The sequence below is a fragment of the Pectinophora gossypiella genome, chromosome Z (assembly GCF_024362695.1).
Source record: "Pectinophora gossypiella chromosome Z, ilPecGoss1.1, whole genome shotgun sequence".
NCBI lineage: Eukaryota > Metazoa > Arthropoda > Insecta > Lepidoptera > Gelechiidae > Pectinophora > Pectinophora gossypiella.
Window position 1 is genome coordinate 26,605,728 of NC_065433.1, and position 23,189 is coordinate 26,628,916.

Sequence of the window (23,189 nt, forward strand, 5' to 3'; positions counted from 1 at the left end):
CGATTTTTGAAAATTCCCCTCGATTTCTCTGGTCTGCCATCATGAGACCCTGACTTCCTTATCATGGGACCACCTTGGGAATATCTCCTTTCGAACAAAAAAAGAATTATAAAAATCGGTTTATAAACGACGAAGTTATCTCCGAACAAACATAAAAAACATTACGGTCGAATTGAGAACCTCCTCCTTTTTTTTTGAAATCGGTAATTTAAAGTTTTTGTCAAACCAAAGATTCAAAATGTTGTTCAAATGCCTACTTGGTCCTTGTGTCCTTTGCTTGTGTCAAACAAATTGTCAAACTGCGATGCTTAAAAGAAATCTACCATAATGGTAGTTTCTGTACATTGACTGATAAAAATGTTTCATTACAGATTTCTATTCGCGATTCAAAATTTGGGGAAGCTCTGGTGTTTGTAATTCGGCCAACATCTGGTGGATATGTTTTAGGCTTCAGAGCTGATCCCCGAGAAAGACTAAAACCACTGCTTGCAGAATTACAAACTTTGCACCAAGCGTACACTGATAAACCAATTTTCGGTGTAGAAATTAATTGGAATAAAGAGGTAATCTAAATTATTATAAGTATTTAATTCATAATAGTACTTATTATTTTTTACTTGAACTTATTAACTTTATTTACAGACATCTAAACCTACAACCGATGACATTGAAGAATTAGAAGAAATTGGTGAACCTCGAGGGGAAATGGGACCTAACTTGTATTTAGCCTCGCAAATGGCTCAGCAGAAAAATGACGAAATAATACAGCCTGTGTACAATTCTTACCTAGGCCTTGCTATAGAACCGATCAAAGAAGGATTTACATTAAAAAGTTTATTTGAAGTTCAGACTGCGGGTTAGTGCATAGAGCAACACGGACCTCCGCGGACCTCTATGGGGCTAGTGATGAAATTAATTCATATGAATTCTATTGCACTAAATTTGCATTTATGTAACTAAATCTGTAAAAAAGCTATGAAATAAATATAAATACATTAATGTACAAGACAATTTGATTTCAATCTAAAATTTTACTATTATAACTTCTACTTTTTCAAATTAATTATGTTTTTCTTTTTAATTTATTATTTAATTAATTATGCACCCGGAAAAAAATTATTACTTATTGGCTTAAAAATATATAGGCCCAGACAGAAAACCGTGTATTTGACATAAGTGACCGTTTGTTTTGGTAGTTTTAGAAATGACCGACATGGTATCATTCTTATTTATAGACAGAAGGCTGCATCTAGAATCTAGGCATACAGTTCTCAGTATATTATACTACTATTTGGCATGTAGGTTGCACTAACTGAGCATGTCTGTGCAATAAATCAATAATGCAGGCTTGTGCGTTGTGCGTCGGTGCAGTAGAACCTATTGACTTTTAATTTTAGGTCGCCCGGGAGCTTTGGGATCACCAGCTTCCGATCAGTTCAGTTGGAGCTCGGTTGTCGTTCGCACTAGTCCTCTCTAGTAAAAACAACTTCTATGTGCCAATTTTACCTCTACCTTTCTAAAGATTTATACCTTCAACTTAATAAAATCATTTTTTAGTTTTGCTTTCATAATTTTTTCCGGTTTGGATTACAGTGAGTGATAGTTCTTCCTCAAAGGGTAAGTACCTACTTCATATATTTATTTATTAATTTCTTTTACAAATAATAATATTGTTTAGACTTTTAATGCACTTTAATAGTAAATAATTTCTTAATTATAATTTGTTGAGGTCTCCGGAATACTTTTTTTATACTGAGAAGTGCACTCAAATAAGTACAGAGACTAAATTTATTGTGATTTTGAATCATCATCATCATCAGCCGTACGACGCCCACTGCTGGGCATAGGCCTCCCCCAAGGACATAGTTTAAAGTGGGTTCAGTTCAGTTTTAAATAGGTGTTGATCACAGCAGCCGTTTTCTGAAATTGAACTATTAATATATTTGACGAAGTTGCATCGTTAAGGTCTCCAGAATTATTGTTCCGCTTTGTTGTAGTGTAAAGTACATCAAAATATCTGTTGTGATATATATTTATTGATTTTAAAATTTTAGATAGATAGATATGGGTGGGCGGGGTTCAGAAAGGGGGGAGGTGTTGTAGGTCAGGTAGTGGGGGGATAGGTCATGAAGGAGGGGGGAGACAGGAAGGGTGGGAAGTGTAGTTCAGGGCAGCCATTTTGTGATCCGGCACCATTAATAGCAGTAGTGTGCTAGCTGGTGGGTACCCACCAGTTATCTTAAGATATTATTATTGAGCTATGCTACCTGCTATTCAGCTATTGACAAGCTTCTTTTTTGTTTTAGATGGCTGAATAGCTATAATGTCCAAACAAAGTGGAAAACGGGCAGCGGGCTTGGTACGTACAACTTAATTTTCCTTTTTTAGTTCCTGCGTAAGCTGCTAGCTCTGCCGCTTTTGTAAGTACATAGTGAATAGTGGCTGGTCGGACTTTTCCAGTTTTCACATTGGATGTGGCGTGGCCCTTGATACCGAACAACATCCAACGAGCAAGTTTGTTTTACTTGAATAGTTATAAAGCAGCTACACCAACATACCTCCAGGAATATGGAGTCTGGCTGGTCAAGGACATTTCCAGTATTCACATCAATTGCCAGGTGGGGCCATTAAATTTTGGAGAAACTTTCAGAAAATTACAGAAATCTCGAGCAAACTCATAGATTCTCAGGAAACATTGGACGATTCCAACTTCTGTAATGATGCCGTATCAACAATATAGTATGCACATAGCTGCTATCATCCCGATCCGCTTTCTAACATGACAAACCATTTCAGATGGATGGTTTAGTTATCTCCATATGGTTCATCATCATATCAGAAATGAGTGCAAGCTGGTTTCTGGCTGCTTATGGGTCTGTAGATCCCCTTAAAGCCTCCCGGTGTGAGTTTAGGTAATATGTATGTAGGAGGGTTTGTTGATTCTTTTGTTCATGTTTTAGGCTCCCACTGCCAAGGCTGAGAAGAAGCGTCTTCGTCCAGAAGGGATAGTCTTCCCACAAGAACACAAGACAGAAGGCCGTCGCCTTCGCAGAAGCGTGCGGAAGTCCATGCCTTCTCCTAAGGTACGATCTACTTTTAATTTGTTTAAAAAAAAAACTAATTTGAGTCAATAGTAAGAAACACATCACATTAAGTTTCATGTTTAAGGTATGTTGTGTGTCAATTTTCAGGAATTTAAAATAAAAATTAACTGGTGTTATTTATTTCCCCTTCCTATTTTTCTTATAGTCTTGCGCTCAACCATGCTGCGTACGACAGTAGGACAAAGATAAGAGGTCAGCCTAGTGCGAAAGAGATAGATCATAAAAAGTGTACTAAACTCACAGCTGTCCTACGCACCATGATAGAGCGCAAAAGTTTTAATGTATGTGTGAATATTAACTTTCTGTGATGTGTATACCCTCACCAGTTGTATGAGGGGAGGTCTGTGCCTAGCAGTGGGACATGCTTGTATGTATATTATATCCATACCATACCCAAGTACCATTAATCGGGTATGCTATGAATGCGAATTGCAATATTTTATAAACTAGTTGTAAGATGTTTCGTGAAATTTGCTTGCGTTCTGATTTTTGCGACTGCAAAGGCGTTATGGCGATTGTACTAAAAGATAAAACTCAGAAATCAGAATCATTTATTCAACATAATTATCATGGATAAACTTGTTGAAGGTCAATGTAACATTTTTTAATTTACGTCATTTCGCAAGGTGTTATGGCTGAGGAGAAGAAATGACAAGAAACTGCAACTTGTATACAATTGGATTTGACTGGAACATTACAGGGTGTTAGTGTATAAGCATTATACAGGGTGTTAGTGACACCGCACCCGAATACTGCGGGGAATGATTTAGCTCTTGATTCTGAATTCAATCATCCCCCAAGGTATTCGGATACGGTGTCACGAGCACCCTTTATAATGCTTATATTGAAATACCTAGAAGCCAATCTAAAATTACCACCGAAATTTACCTAAGAATAATCTCTTTTTCTATTTGACTTATTTACGTTTTTATTGTGAATCACGTAACGAAAAGTTAAACCTTTGACCATGTTTGTTGATACTTTTGTATTGTCATACAAATTCCATAGAAAATTCTTGTTATGAAGTCGTAGAAATAGGTATCTTAGTTGACTAGATTGTTATCTACCCTATGTCGACAATAGGGTAGATGGAAATCTAGTCAAATGAGTTGTCACCCGTTGTCACACCTTTAAAACTTACATAATATTTATTTGTAGAAAACTTCCTAATTATACGTAGAAGGAAAATTGTCCATAGTAATTGACAAAGGTTCTATAGGTAAGCTTTTCCCATAAAATACATGGTAAATTTTCTCTTTGCAACCAATTATTGGTATAATTTCATTTCGCAAATAGTTTACGTGGTCAAATGATAAATGCGCATAATTTCGTCTGGCATATTTGTAATCATTATAAAAAGTATCCACTTGCCAAAGTGCTGAAAATCACGGTTAATGGTAGAATTCAAGCCTACCTTCGCAGCTCGTGCGCAGCATGCAGAGGTAACCTAACCTAACCTAACTGATTTTGTTATGAAATTAGCCTAACCTGCCACTCCGTCAGCGCACGGTGCACACCGAGTAAATATTTTCACTAGTGGTAAATAAAAAAGTGGTAATATAAATATGCGTACTGATTTTCTGTCATTCAATTTATTTGGAAAGTAAAAGACGGCAAACATTTCTTTGCGAAAACTTGATTGGCAAACAAAACATTTTGGGGAACGTAGTTTGGGTAATGATAATTGCGTATAATTATTCGGCAAAAAGGCGGTACACCATTGGCAGATTTCACTAACAAAAAGGTAACAGGTGAGATAATTTAAGCACTTAGATTAAGACTGGTCTTCGTAATTTTTATGTGAATTATTGGCCGCTCTAACGTTCTCCCTTATTGCTTTATTTTTTACTTTGCATCAGCAGGATTTTTTAAAATGGCGCCTGCGATTTATTCGACAAGATGGCATCTATGAACTTTTGCTCAAAATGGCGTTCACTCTTAAGCGATTGTTAATATCAGTTCAAGAATTGTATACGTTTACTTTTCAAAATGCGATGTAATTTTTCCCTATCTGATAATTCTTCCGACATTAGTAACTAGTGTCCGCGAAAGAGTTTCGGAAATCTCCTCTTGAATGTTACAACATGTCGTGATTGCACAAAATGGCGTTAGCCTAGCTGCCATGAGAGGTTACCAAAATGGCACCGGTCACCGGTACAAAACTGAACTATCGATTAATCGAAGTGCGCAGGCTCAAGTTTTTTTAAATACAGGTGGAAGTTAAAACACGCATGCGCCAGTACAGTAGATTCGATCAAAATGTCTTCTCTGGCCGCGTCAGTTAACTTCAGACTCTTCGTCGGTTCACACGTGAAATAAGTAATCTGTTAAAGAAACAAAGAATATTTGCCAACTCTGGTTTTATTCCATTTACATTTCTTTCACTATTTCTTCCGCGATTTAAAAATTCAATTGTTCTTCTGCGCGTAGTCGGTGAAAGAATTTTGTTTGTGCATTGTGATAAAGTTCGGAATTCTTCTCTTAAATGAAACAACATGTCGTGATTGCACAAAATGGCGTCAGACTAGCGGCCATGAGAGGTTACCAAAATGGCGTCGGTCACTTCGGTACAAAACTATCGATTAATCGAAGTGCGCAGACTCGACTTTTTTAAATACCTAACGATGGAACACGCATGCGCCAGTACAGTAGATTCGTTCAAAATGTCTTCCGTGGGAGCGTCAGTTAGCTTCAGACTCTTCATCGGTTCACTCACAAAATAAGTAAATATCTTTTATAGAAACAATGAATATTTTCTATTTACGTTTTTTTACTCTGGTTTTATTCTATTTACGTTTTTTTAACTATTTCAACATTTAATAGTTCTTCTGCGCGTTGTCGGTGAAAGAATTTTGTTTGTGCATTGTGATTTATCTATCTTTTAGTAGTAATCTAACCGCTTGTGAAAGTCAAACAAATGTGACGAAATATGTAAAGTGATCGTAATCTTGTGTGTGCAAATGTGTTTCGTGATCAGTGAATAATCAAATAAAAATGTGTAAAACTTATTTTGGTTTCGAGTCGCTGTAACGGTGTTTTCGTCTTTTTATTTTTCGTTTGGTGACGTATATTCAGTGAGTGACGAAGGAATTAAAAAGTGTGTATGTATTATAACGGAACATATATTATATGTGACGCAGTAAAGGTGTTGAAACGCTTTGTTAAAAAGTGAGGCATCATGCAGCTCTTGAATCCCTCTGCTTAATATAGGCGATTCCATTAATACTAAATAATAACCAATAGTTCAATATCAGTTGGAAAGTTTTGTATGAAACCATCAAGCACGAGAGGAAATAACAGATGCTACGAGTTTTTCAAAATGTCCTCTTTGAGATGTCACCAAAATGGCGTCGGTCACTTCGGAACTAAACAATGGATTAGCCGAAGTGCGCAGGCGCGACTCTTTCAATATGGCTACTGATGTATGGAACACGCATGCGCCAGTGTATTCGTTCAAGATGTCTTCCATAAGAGCGTCGGCGTCGGTTGGCTTCGGAGATTTCCGTAAAAGACACACAAGAGGTAAATAACGAAATAAAAATCTAATCAATTATTATTGTGTGTGCGAATGTGTTTAGTGATCATAATTCAATGCACAGGTAATTAAATAAAATAAAATACTTATTTTGTACATTAAGATTCAGTGGGAGATGAAAATTGTGAAAATTGGGTGTCGGGTCGTCGCAGTAATCGCTTCAATACAACGTGAACCGTATGTTTCGTCTTATTACTTTGGTGATTTAAATTCAGTGACAGATTAAATCGTGTATGTCAAACTTTGCGTGTATGTCAAAATGTGTCAAGACATAAGTGTGAGACGAGACAGTAAATGTGTTAAAAAGGTTTGGTGACCACAATTTACAGACCAAAATGTGTGATATGGTGAACTGTGTGAATCATCTCAAAGAAGTGTTTTAGTGAATATAGAATCCCTCTACTGTATATAAACTAAGCTTCTTGTTTAAGTTAATCATGAATAATAATGGATAGTCCAGTATCAGCTCGGATATTTTAGTTCGAACCGTCAGATGTCTTGACACTAACGTTTGATTGTAACTGCAAGAACTACACTGGAGTAAAAATACTACTTGTAGCTTTAAAATTGACGACAATCGATTAATCGAAGTGCGCCGACGTGATTTGTTCAAAATGGCGTCGGCCACTTCGGAACAAAACAATCGTTTAATACAAACGCGCAGGCGCGGCTATTTCAAAATGGCCGCTGTCCAAGCGCGCAGTCGGGGCTCTTTCAAAATGGCCGTTAGTTGTACGGAACACGCATGCGCCAATATGTTCTATCCAAGTGGCTTCTATGGGAGCATCAGTTGGCTCCAGACCTTTCAGCAATTCACACATGCTTTGAGTAAATATTTATATGTACGTATTTTTTATTTATAATTATATTGCGTAACTACTGCGTTGGTGGTGAAGGAAATAAACAATTTTGTTTGTGCATTGTGATGTGATTAAGAATCAAATCGCTTGTGAAATTCAACCCAATGTCCGCGAAATTTCATTCAAAATGGCGTCATCCTAACTGCCTACAAAATGACGACGGGCGCTTCAAAACAAGTATTTATGGCAGTGTACAAAGTCGGTTTTTTTTAAAGACGGATTGGACAACTGAAGAAGAGATACGTGCGCCAGTAAATTAAAATGTCAAATGTCATCCATGAGAGGTCACCAAAATGGCATCGGTCACTTCGGTACAAAACTATCGATTAACCGAAGTGCGCAGACTCGAATCTTTTTAAATAGCGGTGAAACACGCATGCGCGAGTACAGTAGATTCGATCAAAATGTCAGCTGCCTACAAAATGGCGACGGGCGCTTCAAAACAAGTATTTATGGCAGTGTATAAACTCGGGTTTTTTTTAAAGACGGATTGTGGACAACTGAAGAAGAGACACGTGCGCCAGTAAATTATAATGTCAAATGTCATCCATGAGAGGTCACCAAAATGGCATCGGTCACTTCGGTACACAACTATCGATTAACCGAAGTGCGCAGACTCGAATCTTTTTAAATAGTGGTGGAACACGCATGAGCGAGTACAGTAGATTCGATCAAAATGTCTTCCATGGTAGCGTCGGTTGACTATGGACTCTTCAGCGATTGACACATGCAATAAATGAATAATATATTAGTATTTTTTGTTATTATTTCCTAACTTTACTGCATTGGTGGCGAAAACAATAAACGATCTTGTCTGTGATTCCTTTAGTAATCAATCCTTTGTAAAAGTTAAACAAAAATGTTGAAATGTGTGAAGTGGTTATAATCGTGTAAGTGTGCAGTGACAAATCAAAAAATGTGAAACTGTGTGACCTTTTGGTGCCGACTCCAATGATCGCATCAGGATAACGTAAATTGTGTGCGCGAATCTGTCATCGGATGGTTTTGACGATTTAAAGCCATTAATCAAGAATGGAATTGAATTCATGAGCGACATTGGAATTAAAAAGTGTGTTTCGAAATGTGTTGATGATTATCATCCAAGCTATCGAATCCCAATGATTGTGAGGATCTGGATAAACAAATCTGGTCCCTGTAACACTTCCTCGCTTGAAATCGTTGTACCAAAGACTCACGGTGCTCACGTGTGATGCTTCAAGACGAGAATAACATTCAACGCTCAAATTCCATTGTAAATGAATAAAATCAAACTCGCGCCAAGCTGGTACTTATTCAAATATTTATAGTTCACCAGGAACGCAAAACTTTCAGTGCGCTCTAGGTACAGTGTTATAAATTCAAAAATATCTTTATTCAGTAGGTAACATAGTTACACTTTGAATCGTCCGCCTAAAACTACTGCAGCTTCTCACAACCGGTATAGGAAAAGAACAGGATCTGCAAGAAAAACCTCGGCACAGGGCGCTAGACGTAGTACTACTGCAGGCTCTTGGAATTTCCCTGGATACTCCCACAATGTCCATATGGAGTGCTTTTCTGTATACATAATAATAGCAATAAAGGCCAGAAACCAAAGAAACTACAGGATTCTGTTGAGTCGGCCGACGCAGATGTTATAGTTCGTTGCAACAAATCATCACGATCTTCATAAGGAACCGAGTATGAAAGCAGATATGCGCGCCACCTGAGCAATCCTTAGATCCAAAGGATTGTGGGCCTACAGAAATTGACTTACTGTGATCCTGTGGTACATCGGTTTGCTTCTCAAACGGGGAGCACTGGTTCGAACCCCGATATCGGACTTGCACCAATGAGTGATTAATGTAGCTTCAGTTCAGTAGACGGCGATGCGGCTCATCTATCACGTTGGCCTGACGGAGTTCAAATTCAAATTCAAAAATATCTTTATTCAGTAGGTAACATAGTTACACTTTGAATCGTCAATTTTACATAACGAACGTCTCATCCGCCTAAAACTACTGCAGCTTCTCACAACCTGTATAGCCGGGGAAAAGAAGCTGCAAGAAAAACCTCGGCACAGGGCCCTAGACGTTCTTTAAAAAAATAAAAATAAACATAAAATATTGGTATACAATTGAGTAATTTAGCTGCCTAATATCAGTTCTCAGACAGTTAATCCCATGCATTCATATCTTCTAAATAATCACTAACTTTATAATAACCTTTTTTGTAAAGTTTTTGTTTAACTACTGTCTTAAAACAGTTGAAAGGCAAATTCTGAATGTCAATGGGAATCTTATTGTAAAAACGAGTGGTCGGTTAGGTGTGGGTACTTACTTCAATGGATGTACCTCTGTCTATCCCAATTGGGATATAGTTGTCAGCTGATGTATGTTGGATATGAATTTTGGATATCAACGGACCGGATTTTGAACCGGGTGAGACCCCTCAGCGGTCCCCGTTTGTCCGGCCAAGGAGTTAACGCCATTTGCGGCAAATTTACAGTAAGTCACGAAAAAAGAACCACGCGCGAGAGGTCCGCTGACTGGAGGTTTCATTGCAGCTTGATTGTAGCTGAAGTAAGGGTGTCAGAAGTATTTTTTTTGTTTTGTTGAACAGAACAAATACAAATCTAAAAGTTAATACCAATTTACACTTCATCAGACTTAACTTTGGTAAATATCCCGCTGGCTGGAGGTCGGTTAGAAAACTTTGTATTTCCGTTTTTTTAACGGAACAAATTCTGTTTTCAGCATAATTCAGGAGAACAAATCCAGATCTAATTCTCTGCATTACTCTTATGTCTTCCAGACAGGGGATCCCGCTGAGTGTAGACACTAGACACATATAGTCGTGAGCTTATGTTCTTATGTAACCACACGGTTGCTGGCGGGTCGTACCAGCTTACACTGGGCGATGAACAAGACTACAGTACATTCCAGCTTAAGTTGGTCTGACCGGCTCCGGAGTCGCGAGATTTTTAGCGTGCGGCTAAGGTTGACATTTCTGTAACTAGGTTTTAAATTTAAGTATTAAAAAAAAAAACAATAAATATATTATAAACTACTAACATTGTTGTACTTATTTGTGTTTCTTGCAATAAACAAGTTTTATATTGTATTTTATAAAAAAGCTACTAACCTTATAATATTACAGAATGTATAATAAACATAAGAAATACTCATAAACCCATGATACTGTAGCATCGCGACAAATAAATACAAGATGTTGCACCGTCCCGCACCAACTTGTGATAAATGTTTTCTTGCCTGGAAGAAATTTCTGCTTAGCAATAAGGCCGCCAGATTGTACTGTATCTTTCGTTCATGTGTGTAGTCTGTGTTAAACGTGTTTTGTATGTTGTGTGCAATAAAGTATATTTGTATTGTATAAATATAATACACCTTAATCTTACAGTATCAGCACTGCCAAGACACTCCATACAAAAATCTCATTCTCACTGAGCGCCGCCTTACCCACTGTGTGAGCGAGACAGACAGTTATCGCGCGCTCACTTACTCCTTAAACAGACTAAGGGGGGCACCGGGGTGGTGAAGTAAATCAAGCTCAAAGCTCCTCCTGATTGGTGCGGGGCGGAGCATGTCCCTTCTATACATAGTACCTATTATTATTCTATAGTACGTAAACAGCCTATATACGTCCCACTGCTGGGCACAGGCCTCCCCTCAGTCAACCGGAGGGGGTATGGAGCATACTCCACCACGCTGCTCCAATGCGGGTTGGTGGAGGTGTTTTTTACGGCTAATAGCCGGGACCAACGGCTTAACGTGCCCTCCGAAACACGGAATCATCTTACTTTTTCGGACAATCAGGTGATTCAAGCCTGAAAAGTCCTTACCAAACAAAGAACAGTCTCACAAAGTGATTTCGACAATGTCCCCATCGGGAATCGAACCCGGACCTCCAGATCGTGAGCCTTACGCTCTAACCACTAGACCACGGAGGCTGTTCTATAGTACTACACAGGAATATGCCGTTCCCGGGAATTTTCCCATTTTGCGATTTTGCGTTTCCGGCAGTAAAAAAGCTTAAAAAGAGCTTTAGGCATACCTGTAAGACCAGAGCACAAGGACAATTTGAATAAGAAAAGCAGCCAGTGTCCACAGGAATATTCCCATTTTGGGAACATTCTCGGGTACGCCACATCACTGGTATCACAAAACATACCTTTTATGGTGGCCATACACCATCCTTCCTATCGTCCAATCGGCATGACGCGATCGATTGGATCAAATCGAATTGACCGTATGTGGATTGTGCCGTCAAATAGATTGGACATGCCAATCCACGCCCACATACGGTCAATTCGATTTGATCCAATCGATCGCGTCATGCCGATTGGACGATAGGAAGGATGGTGTATGGCCACCATTACACACTCAACCACATACTTTAGTTAGCATGTTTCTTTCCCATAGGGTAAACTACCAACCTATATTATGGTTGCAAGTGACGCCTTGGGCGGCGTTGTCGCTCTGGTGGACTTGGGGCCTGAATCCCGTGCCAAAGCCTTAAGGGCCACCTTGACAGCTCTAGGGGCCACCGTAGCGCCTCTATGGAGCCCCCTAGTTACACATGTCGTTTGGTCTGAAGGTAAGTACAGTCGCTCGAGCAGGCGCCCTCTGGATGCGTTTTCGTACGAATCAGGGACTATCCAGGCTACGTTACCCAAAAATAATATATAGATGGCGCTGTCAAAATTTAACGTGATATTCATCTTTTTACACATATATAAAAATAACTGTTGTTTAATATTTGAATCACATTGGTGCTAATTCCTGTAAATACCATCTAATTTTATTTTAAGTTATATCTGTCATTTTCTTATCCGCCGAACAGGAAAGGGACGGGTAATCGACAAGCATAAAATTTATGGAACACACGTCAATTTTAAGCACAAATCTAAACCAACCGTCTAAAAATTTTACATCCGTCAATAATCCGACACAGTTAAGTAGACAGCACGTCAAACGGATTGCATACCAGCGACGTACCTTTTGATTCGCCCGGGTTATTCATTCATTCACTCATTCTTACTAAAATTAAGAGCTGTGAATCATCCGTCCCTTTCCTTTTCGACGGATATGAAAATGACAGATATAACTTAAAATAAAATTAGGCGGTGTCTGCAGGAATCGGGGCCATTATGTAAAGAATTATATTGCTACCTATAATGCTTATCTTTATTTTGAATAGAATAATAATGAGTGGAAGATGTAATTGTGCCTGGGTGTAATAAAATGGGTCATCATTTATACCCAAAAACAAAGATAAAAGATGCATTGGTGCCTGCTAACCATGAAATTAGAAGGTTAAACGAAGGAAAGTCCTTACAGTGCCATCTATATTGTTTTTGAGGAACGTAGGCTCTAGAGGCCCTCATTCGATACGTGCGTATAACTACGAATATTTTGCGGTCAAGTAGTAAATTACATCTGAGGAAAACCTACAAAAAAATATGTAAAAAGACGTATGAAAAGTAGTGTATGACAACACCATATCAAACGATTTTGTATCAAATCAAATGAGAACAAAATCATTTGGGTTCCATATATAATACAAAGTGTTTGCCGAGGGTTCCATGTCTTAAAAATATTGATCCCCTGCGCTAAGGTGTTAGTTGTTTGTCACACACCACATTCTTGCCTAAAATCATACCCCGTTAGTAAATTGAGATACGTTTATGTTTAAGTTTTGTATTTGTATAAAAACAGAATAGATAAGTCATTTCGTGGAACCTTCTGAATTTAACTAGATTCCCTGAAAACCCAATTCGTGGAATTCTGTCTCAAGGTGGTATTAACAAACTAATCTCAGCTTCGAGACTGCCCTCAAGATCATGTCAATGTGACAGTTCTTATATAAAACAGGGAATTGAGCATGATCTCAGTCTTAATCCCATACTCCTTAGGTATGGGTTTGTGCCGGCGTGTTCGTAAGGATTAACATTAATGAAAATCGAACGTAAACGCTTCTAAAGTTCGACTGGCCTTATAAAATACAATAGACTTATAATGCCGCAGGATTTATAGCCAAGAATTAAGCGTAGGAAGAATTAAGAAGAAGCGAGTCTTAAGATGGTATTAATAAACGAATCTCAGCTGAGACTGCCCTCAAGAACATGCTCAAGTCCCTGTTTTTATATAAGAACTGTCACATTGACATGACAGTCTCGACGCTGAGATTAGGGGGGTTAAAATGGCCACATCGAAGCAATTCATCTAAGATAGCAATATTGCTATTAGACATTTGTTTGCATTGCGCACTTAATTTTATATGCGCAAATGTCAAATTTCAAAGGAATAGCTTTGTTAGATGAATTGCTTCGATGTGGCCTTTTTAACCCCCTTTTTATTAATACCAACCTTAGAAGGATGACCTTTCTTATTTCACAGCTCCCAAGTTCGATAGCACTCCAATTTGGAAACAACATTTTTGTCCTATTTAAAAACCAATCAGGAAATATCTAACCCAGTTTAGGACCTTCTACAAATGAAACATTTTCAAAATTCTTTTGTTCCTGAGTATGTTTTGATTCTAGCCAAAGACGTGGCTGTTAGGATATTGGAATTTACGCCCGCCACATGCATGTTAATGGAGTTTTTAAAAGGAGTGTAACGCCAGTAGGTGGATGCCGCGATGTTCGCGCGCGAGCTCGGGCCCTTGGCGCCCAGGTGGTGTCCCCGTTGTGGGTGGAGGCCTGTGCGATTGCTCAAGAGCGTCTGCCAGAGAACACATTTCCGGCTGCACCACGCCCTTCAGACCTGCCTTCACCCAGGCAGATGCAACAAGCACTGGTAAGCCCTACTCTAAGTGTACTATAACACTAGGTACTTCTTCTATCGAGTGAGTTGTGAGGATAAACACCAACTTCATCAACCCTGGCAGACAATTGGGTGATCAACCTTCAATGTCGTAATCAAACTAGGTATCACAAAATGTCCCCACCGGGAATCGAACCCGGGACCTCCGGATCCGGATCGGGAATATGCCCAAAGGGGAAGACAGAGGTGTATAGTATATACACCCACTCCTCGTCAGTTGTCAGCTATGTTTAAGTTCTATGTAATAGGGGGCGAGCCTATTGTCATTAAAAGGGCACATATCCTGGAAACCACGTGATATCAGTTACGAAAAGATTCTTTAATCTGTTTTTTTCTTTCTTCCGAGATTCTTCAATCAATTTATTGACAGAATTTCAACGGTTTCAGAAAAAGGCCGAATTGGATAATATTCCATTGGATGACTTGCTGAATAGCAGCGCAATCGGAACGAAGAATCCGAAGCCGCGCGGTCGAAGTGCGGGCAGAACCGCGCAGAAGACCGCTGATACTTCCGAAAGCTCTAATAACACTCCGACAGTAAGGACCAGGGCCATGACACGGTCGGCCTCTAAAGCAACCGCGTCTGTAACTTCAACTGTTACTTCGTCTACTCCTTCGATGGCGACTACTACTGCTGGCGATTCAACCGGTAAGTCTCAACGCTAAAGCATCTACTATCTGTTGCTTAGAGTTATCCAAAAGAAATGTTGGCTGTTCATTCTGCTTAAGATAACGTTGAAGAGTGAGACAGTTGAGTATACGGAGCAATAGGAAATCAGGTTCGCGCCGCTATTTTTATAATTATTCCTGGAATTTTATCACTGTACATTCGTAAACTAACTCTTCTTTCTTAGTGCTCTGTATTCTGATGTAAGCAAGGCAAGCAATTCTCCAGGCTATATCTGAACATTCTGTCTTTTGAACAATGGTCCACTTCCGTAAAGAGTAATCCAAGACACAAACGTAATATGTACTGGCAAAAGAATGAAACGCAATAGTTTCTCAATTCTTTATTTTTTTTTATCTTTGACGATTCTGAAATTATCCCTTTTCCTGTCCTAGAAATTACAAATACTACAGTACCAGACTTGGCATCCCTAGCCCTCTCGGTTCTATTCGAAGATCCAGAGCTTTCAAGTGCACTTCAGAACGAGATGATCCAGCTTGGTCTTTTAGAAGATGGTACATAAACCATTATTTGATATTGTTTCGCCGTAGTTATTGCTTTTATAGTCAACTACGAATAATTTGCGCAGTTACATTACATTATTATGAACGATATCTTCTCGTCACATTTATATTTATACCAAATCGCCACCAGCGCTCTTGTTTTGTAGTACGAATAGGCTCCGTAGTATATTACTCGTGTTACCCTATTATGCCATGGACAAACTAGATGTCGCTAAGCGTGTAAGCTTTACACTATAGAAATTAGTGCCATCTAGCGACTGTGTGGATACACTGTGTGGAGCGCGATAGGATTATCGCGTTCCGTTTGAGAGGGTTTTTATTGGAATTTCTTTCTAATATGAGGAGTGGACCCTCAGTATTATGTAGTTTAATGGTTTCTCCGTGCCATGAGACATTGGATGTCCTAGTTTAAAAAGATTGGCGTACCTCAATTGATATTCTCGATATTTAATGACTTTCTCCATCCCGAATAATATGTTTTATGACACAAACTTTAAACTTAAAAATTACAAATCACACAAATTGACAAAGGGTTCGAAGCGTTCGAACTTTTTTAGCGTAGTCTCACTATTGCCATCTGGCGGATTTTCGAAAACTGCGTTCCACGTATATCGATAGAGGACACTTACACGAACACGAATAAAATTGCAAACCACCACTTTTGGTACCAAATTATTTGTTAAAACAAATATATACTTATTTATCGCTACCAACCTACTTAATGGTCCTGATTCCTGCACACGTCTAAATTTATTTTAATTTATACCTGTCACTCTTATCCACCAAAAAAAAAGGAACGAGTAATTGTTAGCTGTTAATTTTAAAATGAATGAGTGAATGAATGTATGATCCGGTTGAATCAAATAGGCATCTCGCTGATATGCAACCGGTTTGACGTGTGCTGTAACTCAATACTGTCGGGTTATTAGCCAATGTGAAATTTTGAGAGGGTTGTTTAAATTGGCGTGTGCTCCATAAATTTTTATGCCTGTCGATTTCTCGTCCTTTTCTTTTTTGGCGGATAAGAAAATGACAGGTAAAACTTAAAATAAAATTAGATAGTGTGTACAGGAATCAGTACCACTTATATGTTTACATTGTCAATGTCACCTTGATTTGAGAACCTGTTTTAACATGAACAAGAGAACATGTTTCCTATGTACCTACTTTAAAGTATTTATTTTAATAATAAATCGTATTATTGTATAAATTTTGTCTTATTTTGAGCCACAAATTTTTTTCGGCCATGGACTCTTCTCCTAAGTCTGTTCTTGTAACTAAGCAACGGGAAAATGAGATTCTAATAAACTAATTTGTCTTCTTTAACGCCACTATCAGCCCGCATCATCCCACTGTTGGGTATAGGCCTCCTCCATTTTGCACCACTCTCCGGTCCTGATGTTGCTTTTCTGCTGATGCTCTTCTATGTGTGTTTGTTTTTGATGCTGATTCTGTTCTTTACTTGATAGTAACCACACCACGCAATTTCCTAACTCTGGCACGAATTTTACAACTCACCAACATTTTACGTTTTACAACTTCAAAATGTTCCTCAAAAAAATATACTTCCAAATTAAAGAACATAGCTTTTATATGTTTTATTTTTTATTTTTATTAACTTTTTTATTTACTATAAATGTACTACTAATTACGTATAAATGTCCCTACAATTATTGTAATGGCAGATGCATCTATAAAAATAATTATTGTTTGATATTTGGATCACATTATGTATACTTAAAATTATGTTGCTACCTATATTGATTCTCTTTATTATCTTTATTTTGATCAGAATAATAATGGGTCGAAGATGTAATTATGCCTGGGTCTAATATAATAAAAATGGCCATCATTTACACCCTAAAACAAGGATAAAAAAATGCATATTATATCTGTTACCCATGATCCAAATCCAAATTAGAATGTTAAACGAAAAAGTCTCCACAGCGCCTTCTATATTATTTTTGAGGAACGTAGTCTGGAAAGCCCCTCATTATAATTAGTAAGTACGATAAGCTGCAAAGTCCAATCAGTTTCTTGCAAGTAATAAATTAACTGGTTGCACTTAAGATTTGGGGGTTAAAAACGCCACATCGAAGCTATTCATCTCATCATCATCATCAACAGCCTATATACATCCCACTGCTGGGCACAGGCCTCCCCTCAATCAACCGGAGGGGGTATGGAGCATACTCCACCACGCTGCTCCAATGCGGATTGGTGGAGGTGTTTTTACGGCTAATAGCCGGGACCAACGGCTTAACGTGCCCTCCGAAGCACGGAATCATCTTACTTTTTCGGACAATCAGGTGATTCAAGCCTGAAAAGTCCTTACCAAACAAAGGACAGTCTCACAAAGCCTCCGTGGTCTAGTGGTTAGAGCGTTAGGCTCACGATCTGGAGGTCCGGGTTCGATTCCCGATGGGGACATTGTCAGCTATTCATCTAAAAAAGCAATATTGCTACTTGGCATTTGTACACGTAAAAGTAAGTGGGCAATGTAAACAAATGTCAAATAGCAATATGGCTTCCTTAGATGAATTGCTTCAATGTGGCCATTATAACCCCCCTGATTACATGTCGTTTCTGTAATAGACCAAAAACACCTACAAAAACATAAATTTTATAATTGACAACTTATGATTCATAATTTCACACACAAATAGTTCCCTGGGACTGCACTTTTGCTCTTTGATTGTACAAACAGCGGGTATGAAGCAGAGGTATTTACATATTTTTACAAATAATTTGGTACTATAAGGGAAACGAATTTCATGCGCTGACGGCACCAATGACATTATCTAAACGCGGAAGTAGAATTGAAAGTGACGATTGATAGTAGACCACTAATATCAATCGTCACTTTCCATTCTACTTCAGCTTTGGCGCTAAACAGCAGATATTTTTCATATTTATGTGCACTTGATAAAAAATATTCTATTACTGCGTTGTATCCTTGTTTTCCTCTGTCTTCTTCAGTACGAAAGTGATGCTTGGCACTGTTTGCAACCCTGCTAACCCCTATATACTCCTTTTTGTCGTATGTGACTACTTTTGCGCTCGATTCTCTAGTGCGCTCGAATGTGACTGCCAAACCCAAACTTAGTTTTGAACACCCGGTCACATTGGAGGCAGAGTAACCCCAAAACCCCTAAAGCGGTATTAGCGTGAATTTATATAAAGGCTGCAGTTATCATGATTCGATCTTCTCTTCCTCGACCTCATCAAACCTGGTATGACTATTTTTTCTTTCGATTTTTTAAGTCTTGTATCTCCGAAACGTGACAGTTTAGGACAGGGGTCATCCTACATTTTTTGTTCATACAAAGTCTCATTTTTCAAAATCCGCCAGATGGCGCCACTAGACTATGTCAACCTCCATAGTAAAATGTTCGGATGTTGTATTCAAGCTGTAGTCTAATAACGATCTTTATATTTTGTATCCGAATCACAACGCATTTTTTTTTCAATCACAAACATTAGGCACTTCTAGAAAAAAATATCGTAGTCAATGAAATGACTTTATTTTTATTTATTTATTTTTTCTTTGCAATAGGCCTTGTTACACTATAGCAATTGCCACCAAAAAAATTTAATCATAATGGAAACAAATTTCAAGTAAATAGAAAGCAACTGTCATTTCGCTGACGACTATTCAGCTTCTAATTTCAAAAATAATTATTAATTAGCGTTTTTTTTTTTCTTAATTTAAATACTTGTAGGTTCTTACGCAATTTGCATTGACACTTCTATAATTGCTCAAATTAGCTTAGTTAACTTTTTAATTATTTATTATTGCTTGAAAACAATATAATAGGCTGGCATTATACCACCTAATTAAAAATACCTCGTATATGATAGCAACTGTCAGAATAGTACTTTTATGTCTTCTTCATACTAAGCTGTGGGTATATTTCATTTCTGTCCTATCATTCAAATCAGGCTATTTTTAATGAGGTATAATTATGATGGAATAGCATTCCATTAGGAGAATTTGTTACATATACAGAGGTGGAGAACGGTGTAAATACGGCACCGAGGCGGGCGCTGCCTCTCTCGATGACTCCGCCGGAGCCGATTCCGAAGCCGGCGAAAAAACCGGAGCCACCGAAGCGGGCGGAGCAGCCGAAGCCGCCGAGTCAGCCAGAACCGCAGCCACAGCCAGCAAAAGCCGGAAAGCAGCCAAAAAAGTCCAAGCGCAAGCTTTTTAAGCAGCCGGTGCTGTCTAATACCGAGTCGGGTAAGTAACTATGGCACATTTACACCCACTTTTATACATACATAAACTTACTCCTGTAAATCCAAATGGGTGGGCAGAGCCACAAGTAAACAGAAGTCAACTTTCAACACTTTTAACACAAAGTTGAAGCTCATTACCCATTTAATTGTTGAAAATACACAAATTAAACAAACAACCACTTTTAAAAGGACAACCGGATCGCGAAATACTTAGCAGTAGTTTAAAAATGTAATCTCAGTCTCCTTTCCTCCTTTTAGGTATCAGTGTCTCCTCGAGCTAAAAAGAGACAAATTGTAATTTCGTCATTTTGTAAATATTAAAAAAAATACACACATAGAGACACTTACATAAAGACTACATATTCATTTTGACTTTGACAGCTGTCAATCATCTGTCCCTGTCCTTTAGTTGTGTCTGGGTGTAATAACAAGGGTCATCATTTATACCCAAAAACAAAGATAAAAGATGCATAATATGTCTGTTTTCCATGTCCCTCATTGCAAAAACCTAACGTCTTCAACTAAACGCTTCAAATGACTCTCTTACAGAACCCGGACCTTCGGTTTCATCTGGCCCTGTTTACGTGCGCCCTACGCCATCTGCGCCTCCAGAGCCGTCAGCACCCCCTGCTAGAGTGGAGCGCCCGATACGTGCAGTCCGTGCCGCCGCAGCTGCCGCGGCCAGGGCCAGAGCGGAGCCCCCGGCTACCACCCGCCTCACACAACGCGACCGCTCAGGCCTAGAACGCGCTGAACGAATCGCTCGCCGCCTTCATGACCCAATAAGCATGCCGAGGCCGGATCACAAATACATTTATTCTCGCGAATGGCAATATCAAATTGTGAGTATTGATGTATAAACATCGCTGTATATATTTATACACTTAGAAACAGACTTTTTTATGTTTTTTTCGGACAAAGTATACATCTACCATCTCGACACCTGTCCATGCCCATCTCGAAACTCGTCACAAAACTATCACCCGTTACAAAACCATCAGAAAAAAAACCTCTTAATGTCCATGACTTCACCTGTCACAGAAATATCACTCGTCACAAAATTATCACCCGTCATAAAATAGTATAAAACTGACTCTTGATGTCTATTACGACAGCCGTAGCAAAACTATCTCCCGTACCAAAACTATCTAAAAAACGACTTAATGTACTTACATGATGTCATCTGTCACTCGTCAGAAAATTATCACCCGTCATAAAAAGTCTCTAAAACTGACTCTTGATACACGTATAAAATGTGCTAATGCCTATGACTTCACCTGTCACAAAACTATCACTTGTCACAAAATTATCACCTGTCATAAAAAGCATATAAAACAGACTCTTGACCTCCATTACGTCACCCGTAGCAAAACTATCACCCGTTACATTACCAACTAAAACACTACCTCTTGATGCCTATGACTTTACCTGTCACAAAACTACTACTCGTCACAAAATTATCACCCGTCACAAAACTATCATCTGACATAAAAAGCCTATAAAATTGTCTCTTGATGTCCATTACTTCACCCGTTACAAACCAACAAAAAAACTACCTGTTAATGCCTATGACTTCACCTGTCACAAAATTATCACTTGTCAGATAATGATCACCAGTCATAAAAAGTCTCTAAAACTGACTGTTAACGTCCATTATGTCACTCGTAACAAAACTATCACCCGTTACAAAACCATCTAAAAATCTACCTCTTAATGCCTATGACTTCACCTGTCACAAAACTATCACTCGTCACAAAATTATCACCCGTCACAAAACTATCATCTGTCATAAAAAACCTATAAAACAGACTCTTGACCTCCATTACGTCACCCGTAGCAAAACTATCACCCGTTACATTACCAACTAAAACACTACTTCTTGATGCCTATGACTTTTCCTGTCACAAAACTATCACTCGTCACAAAATTATCACCCGCCACAAAACTATCATCTGACATAAAAAGCCTATAAAACTGTCTCTTGACGTCCATTACTTCACCCGTTACAAACCAACAAAAAAAACTACCTGTTAATGCCTATGACTTCACCTGTCACAAAATTATCACTTGTCACATAATGATCACCAGTCATAAAAAGTCTCTAAAACTGACTCTTAACGTCCATTATGTCACTCGTAACAAACTATCACCCGTTATAAAACCATCTAAAAATCTACCTCTTAATGCCTATGACTTCACGTGTCACAAAACTTATCACTCGACACAAAATTATCACCCGTCACAAAACTATCATCTGTCATAAAAAGCCTATAAAACTGACTCTTGACGTCCATTACGTCCCCCGGGTACAAAACCAACTAAAACACTACCTCTTGATGCCTATGACTTTACCTGTCACAAAACTATCACTCGTCACAAAATCATCACCCGTCACAAAACTATCATCTGACATAAAAAGCCTATAAAACTGGCTCTTGGCGTCCATTACGTCACCCGTTACAAAACCAACTAAAAAACTACCTGTTAATGGCTATGACTTCACCTGCCACAAAATTATCACTTGTCAGATAATAATCACCAGTCATAAAAAGTCTCTAAAACTGACTCTTAACGTCCACTATGTCACTCGTAACAAAACTATCACCCGTCACAAACCATCTAAAAATCTACCTCTCAATGCTTCTTCTTAAGACTTCACCTGTCACAAAACTCACTCGTCACAAAATTATCACCCGTCACAAAACTATCACTTGTCACAAAATTATCACCTGTCATAAAAAGCATATAAAACCGACTCTTGACCTCCATTACGTCACCCGTAGCAGAACTATCACCCGTTGCATTACCAACTAAAACACTACCTCTTGATACCTATGACTTTACCTGTCATAAAACTATCACTCGTCACAAAATTATCACCCATCACAAAACTATCATCTGACATAAAAAGCCTATAAAACTGACTCTTGACGTCCATTACGTCACCTGGTACAAAACAAACTAAAAAACTACCTGTTAATGCTTATGACTCAACCTGTCACAAAACTATCACTTGTCACAAAATTATCACCCGTCACAAAATTATCACCTGTCATAAAAAGCCTACAAAACAGACTCTTGACGTCCATTACGTCACCCGTAGCAAAACTATCACCCGTTACCTTACCAACTAAAACACTACCTTTTGATGCCTATGACTTTACCTGTCACAAAACTATATCGTCACAAAATTATCACCCGTCACGCAACTATCACCTATCATAAATAAAAACATATAAAACTGACTCTTGACGTCCATTACGTCACCTTTTACAGTACCTACTAAAAACTACCTCTTATTGGATATGACTTTAACTGTGACAAAACTATCAGTCGTCACAAAACTATCACCTGTCATAAAAAGCCGGGTGACCGTAGCAAAACTATCACCCGTTACAAAACCTGCTATTGAATGAAAGAAAGATATAAACAT

The 23,189-nt window shown here is 38.5% G+C and overlaps 2 protein-coding genes across 4 annotated transcripts in view; both read left to right on the forward strand.

Moving 5' to 3' along the window:
* Positions 1-967, forward strand: part of LOC126380404 (Bardet-Biedl syndrome 5 protein homolog) — a 36,372-nt gene extending 35,405 nt beyond the window's left edge. Inside the window, exons 6-7 of the mRNA XM_050029796.1 lie at positions 372-563; positions 643-967. Of these exons, the coding sequence (XP_049885753.1) occupies positions 372-563; positions 643-861 (411 nt within the window). The 3' untranslated portion in view covers positions 862-967. The remainder of the gene's footprint in view (positions 1-371; positions 564-642) is intronic.
* Positions 968-1,241: 274 nt separating this feature from the next.
* The window catches only part of LOC126380312 (DNA topoisomerase 2-binding protein 1-like), a 47,742-nt gene continuing 25,794 nt past the window's right edge, over positions 1,242-23,189 (forward strand). For 2 of the 3 annotated variants that reach the window (XM_050029642.1, XM_050029641.1), the window contains exons 1-8: positions 1,242-1,617; positions 2,307-2,359; positions 2,961-3,083; positions 11,921-12,095; positions 14,127-14,299; positions 14,714-14,975; positions 19,527-19,757; positions 20,306-20,598. In XM_050029642.1, coding sequence (XP_049885599.1) covers positions 2,324-2,359; positions 2,961-3,083; positions 11,921-12,095; positions 14,127-14,299; positions 14,714-14,975; positions 19,527-19,757; positions 20,306-20,598 — 1,293 coding nt within the window. In that variant the 5' untranslated portion in view covers positions 1,242-1,617; positions 2,307-2,323. The remainder of the gene's footprint in view (positions 1,618-2,306; positions 2,360-2,960; positions 3,084-11,920; positions 12,096-14,126; positions 14,300-14,713; positions 14,976-19,526; positions 19,758-20,305; positions 20,599-23,189) is intronic. The other variant, XM_050029643.1, reaches the window with a different exon arrangement.